At 37.0% G+C, this 20,491-nt stretch overlaps 1 protein-coding gene across 1 annotated transcript in view; it reads left to right on the forward strand.

Annotated features, from left to right (window-relative positions):
• ADGRV1 (adhesion G protein-coupled receptor V1) overlaps positions 1–20,491 on the forward strand; it is a 556,689-nt gene that overhangs the window by 248,616 nt on the left and 287,582 nt on the right. The window contains exons 77-79 of the mRNA XM_035014847.1: positions 5,979–6,221; positions 11,415–11,822; positions 16,359–16,543. Coding sequence (XP_034870738.1) covers positions 5,979–6,221; positions 11,415–11,822; positions 16,359–16,543 — 836 coding nt within the window. The remainder of the gene's footprint in view (positions 1–5,978; positions 6,222–11,414; positions 11,823–16,358; positions 16,544–20,491) is intronic.

Here is a 20,491-nt window from a genome sequence, read left to right on the forward strand (position 1 = left end):
CATTAGTTTCAAGTACAACATAGTGATTCAACAAGTCTGTATGTTATACTATGCTCACTGCAAGTATAGCTACCATTAGTCATCATATAATGCTATTACAGTATCACTGACTATATTCCTTATGCTGAATCATTCATCCCTGTGACTTATTCATTCCATAACCAGAAGCCTGTATCTCCCACTCCCCTTCACCAATTTTGCCCATCCCCCTCCCTCTCTGGCAACCACTGGGTTGTTCTCTGTATTTTTGGGTCTGTTTCTGTTTTTTTGTTTGTTCATTTGTTTTGTTTTTTAGATTCCACATACAAGTGATGAAATCATATGGTATTTGTCTTTCTCTGACTTACTTCTCTTAGCATAATACCCTCTAGTTCTATCAATTAATTTTAATTACTTATTGAATGGCTTTCTTTTTGCTACTCAAATAGCCATGGCATGGCCCTTAGAAGCCCTATTAAGGTGATCTTTTGTCTTTTCATATTACTTTAAAACTCTCTGGAAGTATTTTTGCTTTATAGCAATAACATATGTTCCATAGCCATCCTGATTTTTCCTGATCTAAGACATCCAATCAGCTGCTGTCCAAGGAATTGATTTCTTTCACCAGAAAGAGTTTTAGAAATCTAAATATATATTCTAGATATGCATGGGAATTGATGGTTGGCAAAGGTGCTGCTGCTGTGGGTCACCTTGGTAGTGATAGAGTTAGGAAATAAATTTGTAAAATATTAAATTCCCACTGATTTTTTCTAATTTAACATACCATTTTATCACATTTTACTTTTCTTGAGAAGGAGTTTCATTAGCTGCTAATACTTTCTGTTATGCTGAAATTTCAATATTCAAAACATTTGATGATGTTATTCTACTTGAAAACATTTAAGTCCTTTTCTAGGCATTTTCAAATAATTTTGTGACTTCAACCCCCACAGACTTATGTTTCCTAACTCTCCCTTAGGGACTAGTCAAAATACCACTTCCTTCATGATGCCTCCCCTGATCTCTCCAGTTAGAATTCTTTTTTTTTTTTTTTTTTTAGACAGAGAGAGAGAGAACCTGAGCAGGGGGAGAGACAGAGGGAGAGAGCGAATCTTTTTTTTTTTTTTAAAGATTTTATTTATTTATTTGAGAGAGAGAATGAGATAGAGAGAGCATGAGAGGGAAGAGGGTCAGAGGGAGAAGCAGACTCCCTGCCGAGCAGGGAGCCCGATGCGGGACTCGATCCCGGGACTCCAGGATCATGACCTGAGCCGAAGGCAGTCGCTTAACCAACTGAGCCACCCAGGCGCCCGAGAGAGCGAATCTTAAGCAGGATCCATGCTCAGCATAGAGCCCGATGTGGGGCTTGATCTCAGGATCCTGAGATCATGACCTGAGCCAAAATCAAGAGCCAAACGCTTAACCGACTGAGCCACCCAGGCTCCCCTCCATTTAGAACTCTTATTTGTCTAAATTTACAAAGACTTTGTACCTTTTTTTATGGAAGTTACCAGCTATATGTAGGGTTAAAACTTATTATGCATATTTTATCTTGACTATTGGACTCTTACCTGCTTGAAAATTAGAACATGGTTTTATTCCTCTTTACATTCCTCCCATCATCCTCTGTAAATAAATGTTGCATATAGGAGTTATTGACAATTCTATTGTGCATTTTATCTCAAATAGGATTTTTGATGAATTAGAGTCTTGGATGGATCTCACTAGATTCAAAATATCTATCTCATACACAGATGTCAACCTTATAATTGTAAGAAAAAAACTTTTGAGATCAAAGTCAGTTCAATCCTATAATGCTGTTTAGATAAATGTCTTTATCAGTCTTTTGCTGACTTGGTTCTTGTAAAGTGAGACTGGTTTGTATTTAGAGAGAAAAATGATTTTCATGGAGTTGAAATATCTTATTGGTGACAGCAGGCAGGTATAGTAGGTAAAGATCCTGAGAGATAGAGAAGTTGTGCTTTAATCTTATTTGAAGGGATCTCTACCTGCAGGAAAGAAGGGGGAAAAGAAGAGATAAACAGTGGTAGTCTTGGAAAAGCTGAAAGGAAGGGAAATAGGCTGGGTAGAGTTGTAGGTAGAAGAAGAGATTGCTTCCTCTGAGTTTGCCCTACTGTAGGAGATATCAAGGGAAGCCCTAGATACTTAAGATATAATTATGGATTAAGAGATTGTTGTGGGCAGTACATAGGATGCTGTGTATATCCTTTTTCCTAACTAGGGAAATGCTACTAAACCTATATCTAAGTAGTTTCAGTTACGTAAGAGAAAGAATTCAGTTTCACCTCTTATTTCTCTTCCTAATATAATGTCAAATCATAGAGTTGAGTTTTCTTCTGCATCTTGAGAAGCAGCTAATTTTCAAAGCATTTTGCTCTGTCTTCCCAGCTGTTAAAAGGCAAAGTATAGGTAAGAGTAATTCACATTCCAGTTGCAGTAAGAGGAAATTTAAAAAGAAGGAAGAAGGTTATATTCTTAAAAGAATGAAAAAATATTTTTCAAAAATGTACTGTGAGCTTCTAATAGGCACTTTAACATCTCACATTTTGTGACCAGAAGGAAACATGACTTTATCTAGTTTGAGTTCTTCTTTTTACGTCTGGTTAACTGATACTTAGAGATGTAAATGAGACTGGTTCAGTGGCCATATTCTTCCACAGTAGGCTTTGAGAGATTATTTGGAGGTCCCAGCAGACCCAAGAACCATCTCTACATGTTTACATAAAGGAAGGGCTTCAGGGATACTGAACTTATTCAGGAAAGTGGTAAGAGCTTGGACTCTGATGATAGAAGACTTGGTTCAAATCTTAGCTCGTCTACTAATGAGCTGAGTGACATGGGACAAGTTGCTTCGCCTCCCTGATCCTCCTGTGTTTGATGGAGTTAATGACAGCATTGTTAGATTAAATGAGGTAATGCATGAGAGAAGTTCCTTGCACAGTTCTTGGAGGGAGTTGCCCCTTCATAAGAGAGGGTTGTATTACTGTTATTTAGAGTGGATGAGAATGAAGCCCAAGACAATCCAGTGGCTTGAGTAGTAGCTACATTAACACTGGTGGTTAGGGAGTTATTACAACACAGCAGACACGACGCCTTCATCCGTAGAGTAACATCACTGATTAAGGGTGGTTTCTTCTAATTTCAGTCGTCTCCCAACCCTCAACATGAAATTTTTCTACTCTGTCATATCTCTAATCATCACTCTAATCATCAGTTCTACAGTTATTCACTATTTTCATTTTGAAGTTACGAAGAATTTAGGTAACTTTCCCTAGTAAGTTACTTGGCCAAGATTAGAACTTGTCTTTTGAATTCCAGACCATTTCTCCTTTCCCTGCTGATTTATTGATTGGTTCTGTATCAGCAAAATGTGTAAAGGTGAGAGTGAATTAACTTAGGAGGCATCTCTTAACCCACAAAATCTGTTTAAAGTAAACAGATTATTTAAACATTTGTTGCAAATATTTTAAAAAATACTTAAGTAAGTAAGATATTATTTTATTATTACTTTCTTTGTCTGCTTCTGAGCAGATCTGGGCCCGTGAGAAATAACTTTATACTAGTTGAGCAAAAGCTCACCCTGGAATGCTTGTGACCTAACCAGGAAAGGAACTTACGGCAGTTACGCATGAAATGGGTTCTTATGAGGTCTCCAAGTCATGTTTAAGTTTAGGGAGGTGCAGATATGATCTGTGAGTTTTGGTTTCCCAATATAATTCAGGCATCTTGTTTGAATAATTTGTTATAAGACTGTAGGATTCATTTGTCTCTAGTCTGATTATGTGTTGGCACCCATCTGTATGCTATTCAGTTTTCAGTAGTTCTTTACTTTGATTATAACATGTTCTTTTGACTCTAAGTTGTTATAAGTAACGTTCTAATCATCATCACAAAGCAAAGAAATATTTCACGGGGAAAAAAAAGGCAAGAGTCTGTGTTGGAACGTACTATGGCTGACATCCTTAGTTACATGAAATTATTGTGAATTCAAGCTTATTAGGGAATAATAATTCTTGAATAAGTTACCCATATTTTCTTAGTGTTTTAGTTTATTGTATTTGCCAAATTTGGTTTGGGAAGTGTACTATTTTTCACATTTCAGTATTACTATTGAAGAGTACTATTATCTCCACATTTCAATATTGCTGACAGTTGATCAGGAAAAGTAAAGAATGATATGTTCCATGGAGAAGCTAAATATATTTCTTCAGATAATAAAGTGAGATTAAGTTTGTTTACTGTGTGACTAAGATTTGACTTACTCTTGGATTTTATTAAAGTTTGTTTCATGACATTATAATGATTCTCCTTAAAATGATCAAAAAACAAATAATGAATAAGGCCCCTAATAGGTAAAAATAATGCATTATATCAAATTAGACAATGACACATGCAGTTGAAAAACATATCAGCTTCTTTGAGTTATTCCAGAAAGCTAACAGTACTGCTAAGATTTTTAGATTATTGTGTAAGAGTGAATAAGTAAAAAACAGGTAACAGTATGTTACAAATTGAATTCAGGCTTTAGAGAATTCTAATTTTTTGAGATTGTTAAGAAGGAACTGAGATGAAACATGACAAACTATAACCAGCAGACTAAATTTAGACTTATTTGATACTTAATTTGGGGAAATTTTGAAAAATACATAAAATTACAGAATTTACTGTTACCAGTATTTGTTCATATTTCTGTATAATCTTTTATTTTTTTTATTTTTTTTTAAGATTTTATTTATTTATTTGAGACAGAGAGAATGAGAGAACCAGAGAGCACATGAGAGGGGGGAGGGTTAGAGAGAGAAGCAGACTCCCTGCCGAGCAGGGAGCCCGATGCGGGACTCGATCCTGGGACTCCAGGATCATGACCTGAGCCGAAGGCAGTCGCTTAACCAACTGAGCCACCCAGGTGCCCTGTATAATCTTTTAAAAATAAAACCTTACAGACAAAGTTGGAGCTCTCTTTCTCCCCTATTCCTAGTGTCATTCTCCAGCTCCACACCCTGCCCTATCCCCAAGACAATCCCTCTACCTGAACCAACTGCTATCACAGTGATATTTGGGGAGGTTATTTTTTTTTTAAGATTTTATTTATTTATTTGACAGAGAAAGACACAGCAAGAGAAGGAACACAAGCAGGGGGAGTGGGAGAGGGAGAAGCAGGCTTCCTGCTGAGCAGGGAGCCTGATGTGGGGCTCTATCCCAGGACCCTGGGATCATGACCTGAGCCAAAGGCAGATGCTTAACGACTGAGCCACCCAGGTGCCCCTGGGAGGTTATTTTTTATTTGATATATAAGTATTTTTGTCAATTGTTATTTTATTTATTTTAATTTTTTTATTTGAGTATAGTTGACACACAATGTTACATTAATTTCAAGTGTACAACATAATGATTCAATGTTTCCATACATTTCGCAGTGCTCACAAGTGTAGCTACCAGCTGTTACCACACAACACTATCACGGTACCATTGACTATATTCCCTGTGCTGTGCCTTTTAATCCCATAAATTGTTCATTGTGTAGTAAGCTTTATCTAATTTTAAACTTTACATTATTGTATTGTGCTATATAATTATGCAACTTGATGCTTTTTACTCATTAACATGTTTTCAGATCCATCCATGGTGAAAAACACTGAAACGGTTCATTCCTTTTAAGTACCAAACAGCATTTCATTGTATGAATGTTTCATTTATCCTTTTGCATATTGAAGTACACAAAGCTTGTCTCCTGACACCGATTTTCTAGGAAGGAGCTCACCCAGACAGAGTAAAGGTGTTTCTTAAAATCCGAAAAAATAAGCCCTGTGGTAATCTAACCTAAGCACTTAATCCTGAGATTATACGGAATGTGTCTCCAGATATGTATTTATTTTTATAATTATGTATATAAATAAAGCTATTTCTTAATGCCAGAATTAGCTAAAAATAGAAACATATTGGTAATCATCCTTCTTTTTTCATTTTCTAATTGTCAGACACCTCACACTGAAATGCCTTTCTTTGTGGAACTGTATGAAGTAAGTGCCGGAGCAGCGATAAACAATAGTGCCAGATTTGCACCAATTACGTTCTTACAGACTGACGCACCTCACAGCCTCGTGTACTTTTCTGTGGGTTCTCGGCTGCCAGTGGCTCATAAGAAGGCCACTTTCATCAGTTTGCAGGTGGCCAGAGATTCCGGGACAGGACTGATGATGTCTGTTAACTTCAGTACCCAGGTGAGCATGGAATATATAGATTAACCCACATTAGGGTTTTATTCTTTACCTGTAGCTTAGGTAATGAAAAAGAGTAGTTGGTAACACTATTTTCTCATGATACCCGTCATAATTCACCCTATGTTTATTACATTAAGCTTTCTTCTTGAAACAGTTCAGTTGTTTCACTTAGGTCATGTTTTAAAGTGATAGTCTTATATTTCTTTTTTTTTTTTTTTGAAAAGTGATAATACAATGCAAAGTGTTTTACATAAATCTGTTCTATAAAATCTCTAGGGAGCTAAAATTTTTCCAGGATGTAATTGTGAAAGACCAGAAACAAAAAGTAAGAGTCTTTGTTGTGTTCTGTATCTGAACTAATTGGAAAATCTCCTTCTCCAGAATATCACACGCTAATTGATTTTTAGGTTTCTTTAAATCCCTGAGTTCATGAGGTCTCCCTGCCACTTTTCACATCCCTCCTGTTAGGTGACCTCAGGGGGAAGGGAGGGAGTAGGTGGGTAACCAGGGACTCAGAAAGGCAATGCTGTGTAACACTAAGTGACCAGACCCTGGAATTAGTCCAAATAGCACCATAGACCTTTCCAGCATTATTCTTTAAACTTCGTTCTAGTAGCCAAACTCTAATATATTAACACAAAAGTATGTATCTACTCTGCTTGAAGCACCTATGTGGGGATCAGAGCTTGCCCACCTTAGCTCTCCCCCTCCTTTTTTTTCCTTGACTCATCTAACTCAAAGGAATCCACAGTTTGGAAACCACCATTCTGGTCAATGCTGCCATTTCGCCTCTAAATTTAAAGATTCCAAACCTGGTGACTTTTTAGGCCTCAAGGTTTCAAATGTGGTTGCTCTTGTACTGTTGTTTCCAAAGTGCTACATAGTATGTACTTGGTTGTGTCACTGTTGCGGGGCTCAAACATGTAGAACATGCTGTGCATAAAGTACAACTTATGTGCAGCCAGTTTCTGTAGCAATTGCAGCGGGTCAGGGATGAAAGATTCGAACCTGTACGTAGTGAGCTGTCTGGAAGCTTGCCAGACAGAAAAGCTGGTCTTTGTGACAGTCCACAGCTTGGCAAATAAGAAGACAAAACTCTCTCTCATATGAGACTCTAGAGATAAACTCCATTCTAAATAGCCTTGAAGTGAGTGATGTGAACACAGAGGTATTTTGTTTTTGTTTTTGTTTTTTTTTTAAGATTTTTTATTTATTTATTTGACAGGGAGATAGAGAGAACAAGTATGCAGAGAGGCAGGCAGAGAGAGAGGGAGAAGCAGGCTCCCCGCTGAGCAGGGAGCCCGATGCGGGGCTCGATCCCAGGACCCTGGGATCATGACCCGAGCCGAAGGCAGCCGCTTAACCGACTGAGCCACCCAGGTGCCCCCACAGAGGTATTTTGATTCATAGTGGGCAGATTTTAGTATTTTTTCTTTCGAGCATTGAAGATAGGAAGAGAAATGGGTTAAAATATGTGCTTCATTCTTCTTCTTTTCCTGTGAAATATATATCATCATATATATTTTGTAGAGTGGAAGAAGGGGTACTGGAAATGAAGAACAGATGATAAAGAGATTTGAGGCACATTATAAACTAGTTCATGCATTCAAATGAGAGTGAGATGCAAGTTGCCAAAATAAGAATCTGAATACCTGTATCTCTATCAGATTCACTTATATTCTTTCTAGATTTGTCATAAATGATTCCTTGAAAAACACATGCTGTCACTAGCATGTAACTCATAGCATTTTTATAACACTCTAAGAATCAACATGAAGGATCCCTGTGGTGATGAAAGTGTTCTGTATGTTGACTCTATCAATGTCAATATCCCTGTTATGATGTATTATAGTTCTGTAAGATGTTACCAAGGACTGATATTGAATAAAGGGTGCAGGAGATCACTCTCTATTATGTCTTATAACTGCATGTGAATCTATAATTATCTCAAAGTTTAAAAAAATTAATTAAAAATAGAAATAAAAGTCTCACCTCTCTGGTATTATTTTATTTTCCTGTTCCTTCTTTACCAGTGCATTTTGTCTCTCTGAATCCTGGGCACATTACTAGAAGACAAAGACATATAATTCTCTTTTCTAGTAGCTGGCGGGAATGAGAATATAATTATGGACTAAGTTACTATTCTGTTACAAAGATATCAATTTTCATTTTGCTTTAAATAGATTATAATAATATAGTTAAAACAGGAACTGTAGCATACATACCCTTTGGAAGGTCAGCATTCCCAGTACATAAATACTATAGTCTTAACATAAGTTCCCTTATATCTACCTATTTGTGACATAAAGTTAAGGGATATAAAGATTTGAGATAGTAAAAATATCACTGATTGCAGTTATCTTTAAATTAGCCTATAGCTAAGCTGTATTTGAAAGCCAGTTCCAAATATTTTTATTTATATATGCATGTACTATAGCCCAAAGCACACAAGTTCAAGAAAGAGCATGACTTTTCTTCTTCTTCTCCCATTGCCTATGCTATTCAAAGGATATTGCTATCTTGATTTTCGTCATTGCTTTTAAATCGCATAATCCTTCTTGTTTGTGTTTGTTACATGTATATTATGAACACAAGAACATTTTGATTGTTCCATTTCCTTTAAAAGTCTGAATTATGAAATAAATTTTATGAGAAAACAGTGGACAGAATGTTTATATGCAGTTTATAGTCATAAGATCACCACCATCCTGTTTAAGAAATCCAACTTTACCGGAATCCTAGAACTAGCCACGGTGAACCCTTCTGTGATACCGTTCTGCTTTTTTCTTGTAAGATAACCTCTCTGCTTCTTGAAGATAACCTCCACCCTGAATTTCATATTGAATTATTCCCTTGCTTTTATTTTTAGTTTTGTCACCTACCATGTGCTGTTCAGGTTTACCTCTTTAGGAAACTATGCAAATGAGATTCTTCCAATTATGTTGTTTTATGGTGTGCTTCTTTTGCTCACCATGTTTTTGAGCAATACCCATGTTAATGTGTGTAACTCTTTCACTTTTTCTGTTATATGGTTTTCCAGTGGATACTGTATCCATTCTGAAGTCCATAGGCTTTTGTGTTGTTTCTTTCAGGGAAGTTTGTTTTGTTTTGTTTTGTTTTATTTTCCTACCACTGTGCTGCAGATGCTCTTGAAAACACTTATCTCCACCCACTTTTCATTTTTTGACAAAAATGGTCACTTCCTTCCAGAAGCATGCTCTTCTCCTTTGGGCTTCTGGAACACCACTTTTTCCTACTCTTAACCCTTCCCTCCCTGCCAGCTCCTTCCTGTAGTCTGTGTTAGTCTTCCTGATCAGTAAACATTGGGGGCCACCAAGACTCATTCTGCAGGCTAGGCCACCTAAACCTGTTTTCTTTAAATATGGTCTATAAAATGAGAACTCCTGCAATTTTTATTTCTAGCCTGTTCACCACCCCTGATCTGGACTTACATCTGATTGCTTATACGTCACATCTTCATTTGAATGTCTAAAAGGCATCCCAGGCTTACTGTGTATAATAAAGAACTCCTGATTTCTCCTGTAACAGTGTTTCCCCGTTTCCCATTATTCATTTAGGCAAACAGCTATCCCTATTCTCCTCTTCCTCTCCACCCAGCATTGAATTAACCAGAAAGTTCTACTGACTCTACATTCATAATATACTTCCACTTGGAGCACCTCTCACTTCCTCTACTCATACAACCTTATTCCAGGTTACCATTGTGTTTTGCATGAAGTAGTGCAGAAATGTCCTATTTCTTCTCCCTGCCTCCATGCTCATCCCCTGCTCTAGCCTGGGCACAAGAGCCAGAGTACTCATGAAGATCTGAAATAAAATGTGTCATTCTCCTGCTGGAATTCTCCAGTGTCTTCCTGCCTCTCTTTATATAATGGATGTATATGGTCTCGCCCTGCCTGCCTCTCTGACATCAGCTTCTGATACTTTCATTCTTCTTCTAATCACACTGGCCATCTGGTTCTTCCTCTAACATTCTAGGATGGTTCCCATCTCAGGGTTTCTGTAATTGCTATTCCTCTGCCTAGAATATTTCTCTCCAGATCCTATATGGTCCGTTTCCACCACTAAGGTCTCTGCTCATATATCACATCAGGAGCTTCTATGACCAGCAGTATTAAAATAGTACCTTTACCATCACCCTGTATTACCTTATGTAGCCTTATTTTTCTTCAAAAATTCATCTTCATGTAAAATTACATTGTTAATTCTATAACTTTTGCACTGCCTGTGTCTTCTGCTAGAATAGGTTCCATGAATGCAGGTATTCTGGTGTTCATATCTACGGCCACAGTATTCCACCTGGCACATACGAGGAATTTAATATCTGTCAGCTCAGTAGTAAATAAATGTACATTACTTTTGTTCTTTTTTTAAAAAGATTTATTTATTTTAGAGAGAGAGCACACACGCACACTTGGTGGGAGGGCTGGAGGGAGAGGGAGAGAGAGTCCCAAGCAGACTGTGGCCTGAGCATAGAGCCTGTCACAGGGCTCCATCCCACCACCCCACGATCACAACCTGGGCTGAAACCAAGAGTCAGATGCTCCACTGGGCCACCCAGGAGCCCCTCTTTTGTTCTTTCTTGACTAAATTCCCATGCATCACTTAAAAAAAAACAAACAAACCTTTAATAACCACGGTTTGAGCAAATTCAGAAGTCTATATGGCCAGGACCTTATTCTTTAGGGTATTTTCACAACTAAAGTGTAACCAACAGGAGACCAATTTCTTCTGCTTCCTCCTGCCTCTCCTCTTCCTTCTTTTTACTCCTCCAAACTCCATCTTCCCAAACTTTGTAGGTGAGAATGAAAACATAAATACTCCTTCTTTCCCTCCATATTCCCTGCCGTTATGCAGCCTGTGTTGTTTAGAGCAGTTTTCCGCAGGTGCAGAACCTCCGTGAGGCAGTAATGCCATTTCTTTTCTAATCCTCATCCTCAGTCTATCCTAAGGCATCTGTCTTTCCTAACATCATCACTGTGATGTGTATTTATCTCTCTAATTTATCTTAGGAGATTAGAAGAAGTATAAAGCCCCATGTTTTAGTATTCATGGTGTTATGGCCCATCAGTTTGTTTAAGAGAAATAGGATGTGTTTAAGAAGTAAGAATTTGTTCAGGACAAAATCAAAAGTGTTACGGTTTCACTTCAGTGATGGTGTTTAATTTCTAGGAGTTGAGGAGTGCTGAAACAGTTGGCCGTACTCTCATCTCTCCAGCTCTTTCCGGAAAGGATTTTGTGAGAACTGAAGGCACTCTGGTCTTTGAACCGGGCCAGAGAAACACCATATTGGATGTCATCCTAACGCCAGAGACTGGTTCTTTAAATCCATTTCCTAAACGCTTTCAGATCGTGCTTTTTGACCCAAAAGGTGGGGCCAGAATTGATCAAATGTATGGGACTGCTAACATCACTCTCGTCTCTGATGCGGATTCACAGTCTTTCTGGGGACTCGCGGATCAGTTACAGCGGCCCCTGGATGGTGACATTCTCAACAGAGTACTCCACAGCATCAGCATGAAAGTGGCCACGGAGAGCACAGATGAACAGCTCAGCGCCGTGATGGATTTATTAGATAAGGTAAGAAGCCCTTGTAAGCAGTAGCAGTTGGGCTAGTAAAACTTCATAAATTAAAAAAATAAAACAGTTATCATGTCAGTCATCATGAAATTATGATAGGGTTAGGTTTCTGAACATAAGAGTGGAATTGATCATAACTGACACTGTACTTGTGTTTGGATGTGACTGATGTCTGTCTGGAAATCTCAGTCTTAAACTTGGAGAATGATCAGTAATCTACTGCAGCAGTAAGGACAGCCCAGTGTCTGAAAGGGGGCGTCAGATGTCAGAAGCTAAAAGCTCTTTCTGATTCTTTAGAAACTGGATGAATCTCTTTTGAGATTGCATCTCAGTTTTTTGAGTCCATAACAAGAGAGGTTACATAGTTCTTTCATGGAACAGGAGCTCTTGCCCTCTGCTTGTTCCCTGCTCCTCCTGGGCCCTGATCACTCCCTCAGAGAAGGAGAAATAAGAAATGACCAGATGATTTCAGGCGTTCAAATGGTGTGGCCTTAGATCAATCTGGTTTTCTTTTTAACCCATTTATTTATTTACACTTCTGCAAATGATGAAATTAAATGGAGATGTAACCTAAAAATGTAAATGAAAGAAGAGATCTGCAAAGAATTATTATTAAAGGAAAAGACTCTTACGGGGATTTATTTGGGGCTTTCTTAAGATATTTCTTATCAATATATTTATATACAAGCATGAAAAACCTTGAATACCTGTATGTGAATTTATAAATACTGTATTTTTACAAGTATTTTAAATACTTAAAATGCTAACAATGGAGTTTTAGACTATCATGCCTATTTTACTTCTCCTGGTGTCTCTTAAAATACGATGCCTGAAAGATAGAGAAGAAAATTATAAAGCACACAGGCAAGAAGAGGAAGCCCTACCAAATAACTTGTAAAACAAAGAGAAGTGACTGCTATTTCATGCAGAGAAAGTTCTGGAGATAAGAATTCACTATGGGACATATTGTTATTTTAACTTACTAATGATGAAATGGCATAGGACAGTAACAAGTTGATTTTGGCCAAGAAGAGGGAAAGAATGCACAGTGGCTACATTTTAGAAAAGAGAACCTTTTTTCATATGATTTAGAGAAGATAAGGACATTCCACTCCTTTTTTTTCCTCAATGAGTTATATAAGAGAGCTACATATTATACATACATATTACTGGTCTAGAATCAGCATTTCTTTAATGTTTTCCAGTAGTATATCTTGATTGGTTTTCATGAATAATGAAACTGAATTATGAAAGAAACTCCTACGGAGAAGTGTAATTAATTTTTTTGAGTAACCATTAGCAAACATGATTATTTTTATTTACTTATTTATTTTTTTAAGATTTTATTTATTTATTTGACAGAAAGAGAGACAGCGAGAGAGGGAACACAAGCAGGGGGAGTGGGAGAGGGAGAAGCAGGCTTCCTACCGAGCAGGGAGCCTGACATGGGGCTCAATCCCAGGACCCTGGGATCATGACCTGAGCCGAAGGCAGCCGCTTAACCGACTGAGCCACCCAGGCGCCCCACAAACATGATTATTTTAAAATCATATTATTGTTACTAAAATTTTTTTAATATTGTGGTATATTGTTTTCTCAAATTCAATTTTTACATGTATGTCATTACTGAATTCCAGTGATTTGAGTAACTGACTTATGCAATAACTTAATACGTTTTATAATATATTTTATATAATGTTCTATGTAATAATATATAAAGAAAACTGAAAAATTCTGAGTAATATGAAACACTTGAATAAATAGAAATCTATGCCTTGTCCCACAAGAGGTCGACTCAGTATCAAAAAGACAACTGTTTTCTGTAAATTACCATATAAAGGCAACATAATCCCTATCAAAGTAGCAGTAAGTTATTTTTTTTTTTAACCTGGACAAAATGATGCCATTATTTACCTGGAAGAATATACATGTGAGAATGGGCAGAAATTTTATGAAAAAGAAAAAAAATGGTAGGGACCTCACCACACTAAATATGAAAAATATATTATGAACTTACAGAGATGAAAACAGGTGACGTTGGTATGGGCATAGACATTGACATGAATGGAATAGAACAGAAAGTGCAGAAATAAACGCAAGCACATATGAAAATTTCACACCTGTTGAAAGTGGCATTTCATATTAATGGGTCAAAAATTCTTATTTCGTAAATGTTATTGACACAGGTGACTTAATCATTTGAAAGTAAAACAGAGCTGGATCTGTATCCTAAACCCTACTCCAAAATAAATCTCAGACAAATCAGAGATTGTAAAACTGAAACCATAAAAGTATTAGCAGAAAACATGGATGAATCGTTTTTAATATGTAAGTTTGATGTGGGGAAGTTCATTCTAAAGCATAAAACAAAGCCCAGAAGCCATAAAGGAAATGAGTTTATGAAACTTGACTGTATAACATTTAAACAAAATTTCACTCTTCATATACCACAAGGAAAGTCAAAAGACAACTAATGTTCTGTGTCAATTATATCTCAATAAAACTTGGGTGGTGAGGGGGAGTAAGAAAAAAGACAACTAATGGATGTCGGAAACATTTGTGCAAATACATGTGTAATAGAATGTTTATTTCAACATTACAATAACAAAAGTTGGAAAAAAATAATAGCCATTAAGAGGGGCCTTGTGTATTCCTAACATACAAAAAAAAAAAAAAAGAAATTATATTTTAGACATTTATAGTAATGCAAATAAGACAGTAATGAAACAGGTCCTGAAAATGTAGATAATCACATATAGTGAGGTTGAAATTTCAACATTAAAACACAGGATGCCCTGTTAAACTTTGAATTTCAGGTAAACAATACATTTTTCAGTATATCACAAATGACAAAATAAATATTTGCATGAAATATTTAGGATATACTTGTCTCAAACAATTATTGGTTGTTTATCTGATATTCAGAGTCACCTCTGCTTTACCTGGCAAGCATTTTTATATCCCATATGTACTTAATCCATATATACCTCTAAGGTATCCTCAAATTCAAGAGTATAGAATAAGACTTACAAGTACTAGATTGAACTTCATTCTATAAGGTCTTGTATTTTGAGTGAAATTGTTTCATATTTGTAAGTTTTATTTTCCCCCAGATTCTAACTTCTTAAAAATAGAATCTGCTGTCTACGATGTATACATTTTTTTATATGATGAACTCAATAAATCTTAGGTATTATTATTATACTCATCAGAAATGACTACTTATTTATGTTCAGAAGAAGCCCTTTTATATGCTTGTTGTAAGTTATAGATTTGTTTTATTTATCTGTTATATTTTCTCTGAGTTCTGGGAGCATTTCCTGAGCTTTTTTTCCATTTAACATATTCAGTTTGATTGTTTCAGGAGTCAGTGGGTTGTTTGCTTCCTTCATTGTAGTTTTTATTTGCTCAATTTTTACTTTGTTAAATTTTTACTTTGTTTCATTGCCAGATAGGTAAATAGATTTACTTTGTATCTCTTGTCATCTTTTCTTTGTGGAGTATTCTCCATTCTTCCTTATTATCTTTGAGATGGATATTCTTATAAACTTAGATCTTGAGTTCAGCTATCAGCTTGACACTGTGTAAATTGCAAAGCTTTAAAAATAATATGTGGAGCATAGGCAACTTCCTCAATGAGCTCAACTGGTAGGAGCAACAGACAAATCATTTCAGTGTTGTCAAAGATTCATTAATAAAGGTATGTGCAAGTTACAAAGGCAGTGATTATGAATATTGGCAAGTGGGCACAGTGTATAAATCACAGAGAAAGTGATGACTAATTTGGATTTTGAAGGATTTATAGGGACTTCTCAGATATAGAATAGTGGAATATCAAATCAATGGCTTTGCACCCATGCTTGGTCAGACAATAAAGATGTGGTCTCTGTCATTCTGGCAAGGAAAAACAAAATAAATCATGAAGGCGATTTTCCTCTTACTCTCCTTGTCCCTCAAACAAAAAATAACCTAGTTCTTTAAGGAAGGAAGGCTCATACTTCCTGATAAAGGCAAGAGTGCCAGGAGCTGCTGACTACTCTTGATTAGAAAAGGATTTTTTCATTTGATGTTTTAGAAATTTAGTGGTGGATTGTGGCTTCTGTTCATGGAAAGACAGGTAGTCAAGAATAATCTTGCTTCTATTGTTGGCAAGTATTCTTATATTTATTTCCTCAGTTGTTGAAAAGAGAAAAAGAATTCTTGGGGTAGATATAAAAGTGAGATTACTTTTAATTCATGATGTTAATTATTGTAGTTAAAAATAAGTGATCCATGCAGCCATTTGGGGCTTTATCTAGTTATTAAATAAAAAATATTTTGCTTATCATGACTCTTCTTTATAAATAATTACGCTTTTTTAAAGTGCAAGTATATTTGAAATATAATTTTGATACCAATTTTTCTTAAATTCTTCATAGGTTCTTCCTTATTTTGCTAATTTTAATAACTTAATAAAGAACATATATTGTACCATACATATCATTAAAGCGGTTTTATTTTTGAAGATATTTTTTCATACTGGAATTTTTTTTCTAGATAACTGTTGAAGGAAAAAGCCCAGCATTCAGTATTGAAAATCGAAATCTTTTTTATGAGATTCTCTGTGCTCTTATTAACCCAAAGCGCAAAGACACTAGGGGATTCAGTCACTTCACTGAAGTGACTGAGAATTTTGCCTTTTCTCTGCTGACTGATGTTACCTGTGGCTCTCCTGGTGAAAAGTAAGTATTTTTTTAATAATAATACCTTATGTGTATTCCTTTACAGTTTACAAAGTAATCTGCAATGCAAATTGACATTTAGATGTCAATATATAATATATATATATAATATCAATATATAAGGATTATATAGTCAATGCATTGTATCTTTTTTCTTTTAAAGATTTTATTTATTCATTCATGTGTGTGTGAGAGAGAGAGAGAGAGAGAGAGAAGGGAGGGGCAGAGCGGGAGGGAGTGAGCAGACTGCTCCCCATGCAGAACCCCATGCAGGACTGGATCCTAAGACGCTGAGATCAGGACCTGAGCCAAACCAAGGGTCAGATGCCCAACTGACTGAGCCACTTATGTGCCCCAGTGCATTGTTTTTTTTTTTTTTTTAAAGATTTTATTTATTTATTTGAGAGAGAGAGAATGAGAGACAGAGAGCATGAGAGGGAGGAGGGTCAGAGGGAGAAGCAGACTCCCTGCCGAGCAGGGAGCCCGATGCGGGACTCGATCCCGGGACTCCAGGATCATGACCTGAGCCGAAGGCAGTCGCTTAACCAACTGAGCCACCCAGGCGCCCTGTGCCCCAGTGCATTGTATGTAATGGGCAAATGAAGTTATTTGAAGAAAACACAGTAACTATGTCAAGAAAAAGGAAATTATTCTGTCAACGATACGTTCCTCTTGTTTTGAAGGGTCTGTTAGGAATTTAAAAAATGGCTTATTGCTTACTCTTATGACAGTAGAAGACACATGCTGAATAGAAATAAAGGGAGATGATTCCAACTTTTAGACATGTTTTGATGTCCTGTTGCAGTGGAATTCCGGTACAGTTTCATCCATTTGGAAGCAGTTCTCCCAGTGTTGTTGAACTTAGGAGTAGTTGTTTCATGGTTGGAGTTCCATGGCAGAAAGCAAGCAAGAGAAAAAGGAAAAAATAAAATGTGGCTTGTGTTCATTGTCAACTCTATGATTAATTTTGTAACTATGTTAATATTCTTCAGAAGTCATGGTGTTTCAAATTGCATTCAGAAGGTAAATTGAATCACTGTGGTACAAAGACGTTAAAAAATTTTTAATTTCTATTTGAGTTAACATAAAAATGGCAGATAATAGAAGTTGTTTAGAAATTGAGATTTCCTTCCAATTCTCACAGAGTAATACAGGTTATTTAAAAAGCAGTGACTCTTGGGGCACCTGGGTGGCTCAGTCAGTTAAGCAACTGGCTTGGTTTGGGCTCAGGTCATGATCTCATGGGTCCTGACATTGAGCCCTGCCTCAGCCCCACGGAGGGCTCCTTGCTCAGCAGAGAGCCTACTTGAGATTCTCTCCCTTTGCCCCTCCCACCCCCAGGCACACATGCGCTCTCTCCCACTCTCTCTCTAAAATAAGTAAATAAATCTTTAAAAAGCAATGACTATTATTTAATGGGACATGTCTGATTAAAAGTGCTTTATATAATTCTTTATAGCATTTATTATTTATTTGCTGATGAAGGCTGTCATCAGCATTTTTAAGTCACATTGAAATTCAAGGATATTTTGAAGACTATGTTTTAAAAATCTGGTATAAGAGAAAAAAATAAACAATAAAATAAATAAAAATCTGGTATAATAATTTAAGTCACCCATTTAGGGCCATTTATGAACTTTGACAGGTTAATTAAAATATCTGTTGGATATGTAAAACTTTTAACTTCAGTTCTTAGATCACAAGACACATGAAGTTCAAAGAGATAGTCAATCCAGATATAAAAGACTTAAAAAAGAGCTCAAGGAACAAAATAAGAAGAACTGATATTAACTGTACCTCTCCTCTAGTCCTGATACTGTATTAGATTGAACAATATGAAGTTGCCTTTTTTTGTGGGTAAAATAGTGTATAATATACTGGAAATTTCATATGGTTCAACATAATCCTTACTAAAAATTATACATATTTTAGTCTTATAAAAGATCATTTTAAGCAGCTGGTTAAAGGTAGGGCTAGAGCTTTTACTATTCCCATCTGCAGATATAGATAGAGCTTGTCAAGGGTCACATGATTAGTTGTGGTGAGACTTCAATCCCAGGCCTGCCTGACTCCACATCCCCTGCTGACCACCATGCTTTGTGGTCAGAAGAGACTGTAACCACTTACTTTATAACAAAATCTCCACTTCCAGCCCTGTGGCTATAAAGTGCCCCCACCCTTTCATCCCAGGTTAGTGTTGGGGTATGAACTGAGGTTAAGGTACAAAACCAGCATCCTTTTACACTATACTCTTCTTTTAACTCCTATGGGTGAGTCCTGAGCATTAATATTTTCTTAATGGGATGTGTCAGCAAAGCTCTACGTGCCCTTTTAGGAGGCCCCTTCTCCATCCCTCACCACTGGTCCTAAATGTCTCTCTCAGACCAGTGACCAGTAATTTGGCTACTCAGTGCCTTTTATACGTGTCTCCAGTGTCTTCAAAACCTCTGAAATGTATAATTTCTTTACTTCAAGTAAGTTTGTAATGAGGCCACAATGTGTGTGTGTGGTTAAAAAATATCTTTTATTGTTTTTCTCTCTTGAACTGTGTTCGGTTATGTTGTCTAGTGAAGTCAAATAGTTCATAGCTTTATAATTCCCCATAGTCCCAATCCTTTCCCTTTTTTCCCCATATTTGTACAATATCACTAGAATATTGAGGTTGTTTTAGATGTGAACGACCTACCCTGCTGTGAATGTTGGTTTCCATATTTGTGCCCTCATATTTGTGCCCTCAAAGGCATAGTGAGAACTCAGAAGAGTATAAGATGCACAAAAGGAGTTACCTTTTCTGCCTCGTTGCCTAATATATTCCCAGTCCTAGAATGCTATCTGGTATGTGGTAGATTCTCAGTGGTTATGGTATAATGAGTGAATAAAATAAGTAAATGGATCAATATGTTTCTGCCATGTGTTTCTTCTCCATAGACTTACCTTTCCTTCTGAGTTTTCCAGGGAAAGGAAACTGCACGTGCAATGGCAGTCAGCCAAGAATAGTATGGTGTATTTGGGGAGATCATCAGCCTTTAAAGATTGAACATAGAATAAGCCAGGTAGGATTCATATGTGTGAGAGAGAATCAGACTCAGGATTTTAGAGGCATCATGTTGAGGACAGTGTTAAAGGTTAAAGAATAGAATAAATCTAGAAATAGGGAGACTACACAGGGAATAATTGTTCAGGTAACATGAGGGCTGAAACTGAGGCATGAACTTGGGGAGGATGGTAGCTTGAAAACAGTTAAGTGGTAGAATTATATAGGAGACAAACATAGAAAATAAGAGAGCGATCAGCAGTTGTTTTTTTTTCAACTTGGAAAACTCTAAAGTTGGTGGCCATTCTGATATGTGTTATTTATATATTATCTTAAGCAGTATTCAGGGGCAGCTGCTGAGAGTGAAAGATTTGGGAATTGAGCAGGGATGTTGAGGAGAATGATGACATCTAGAACGATTACTTGAAAGCCAAGTAAAAACAGTGTCATGTCAAGTGGCACTGAGGGCACAGCCGTAGTCGGTCACTGGATCTGTAGTGATACCAGTCTGCATATTCATGTGGGGTTTTCCCCCTCACTTCAGCCAGGATGTAAAGCACATTGTGGGATTGATCAAAGTGAGTGTGATGGAAGGGCATGGTGGATACATAGGGGCTTACAGTGTCAGGGAGAGTGTAGTCATTTGCCAGTGAGAGGGGCCAGGAATTTGGCCCACTATGTCAAGGCTGGGTAGAGTCACCATGCATGTTAGATTGGTCTCAGTCTGCCAAGGTACTGGAGTCCGGGATGGCACTGATGGGCTAAGTCTCAGTAGATTCCAGGGAGAGTGCGGAGAAGGGTATGCAGCCATGTGGCTGAGCTTCACTGGTCTCACTCACATTGAACCTGGTCAAGGTGTGCTGGAGTGGCAGCTTTGAGCTGAGAGTCACCAGTGAAGATGTGGGAGGCTGGAC

Source organism: Mirounga leonina, unplaced genomic scaffold, assembly GCF_011800145.1.
Source record: "Mirounga leonina isolate KUSES-001 unplaced genomic scaffold, KU_Mleo_1.0 Mir_168, whole genome shotgun sequence".
Lineage (NCBI taxonomy): Eukaryota > Metazoa > Chordata > Mammalia > Carnivora > Phocidae > Mirounga > Mirounga leonina.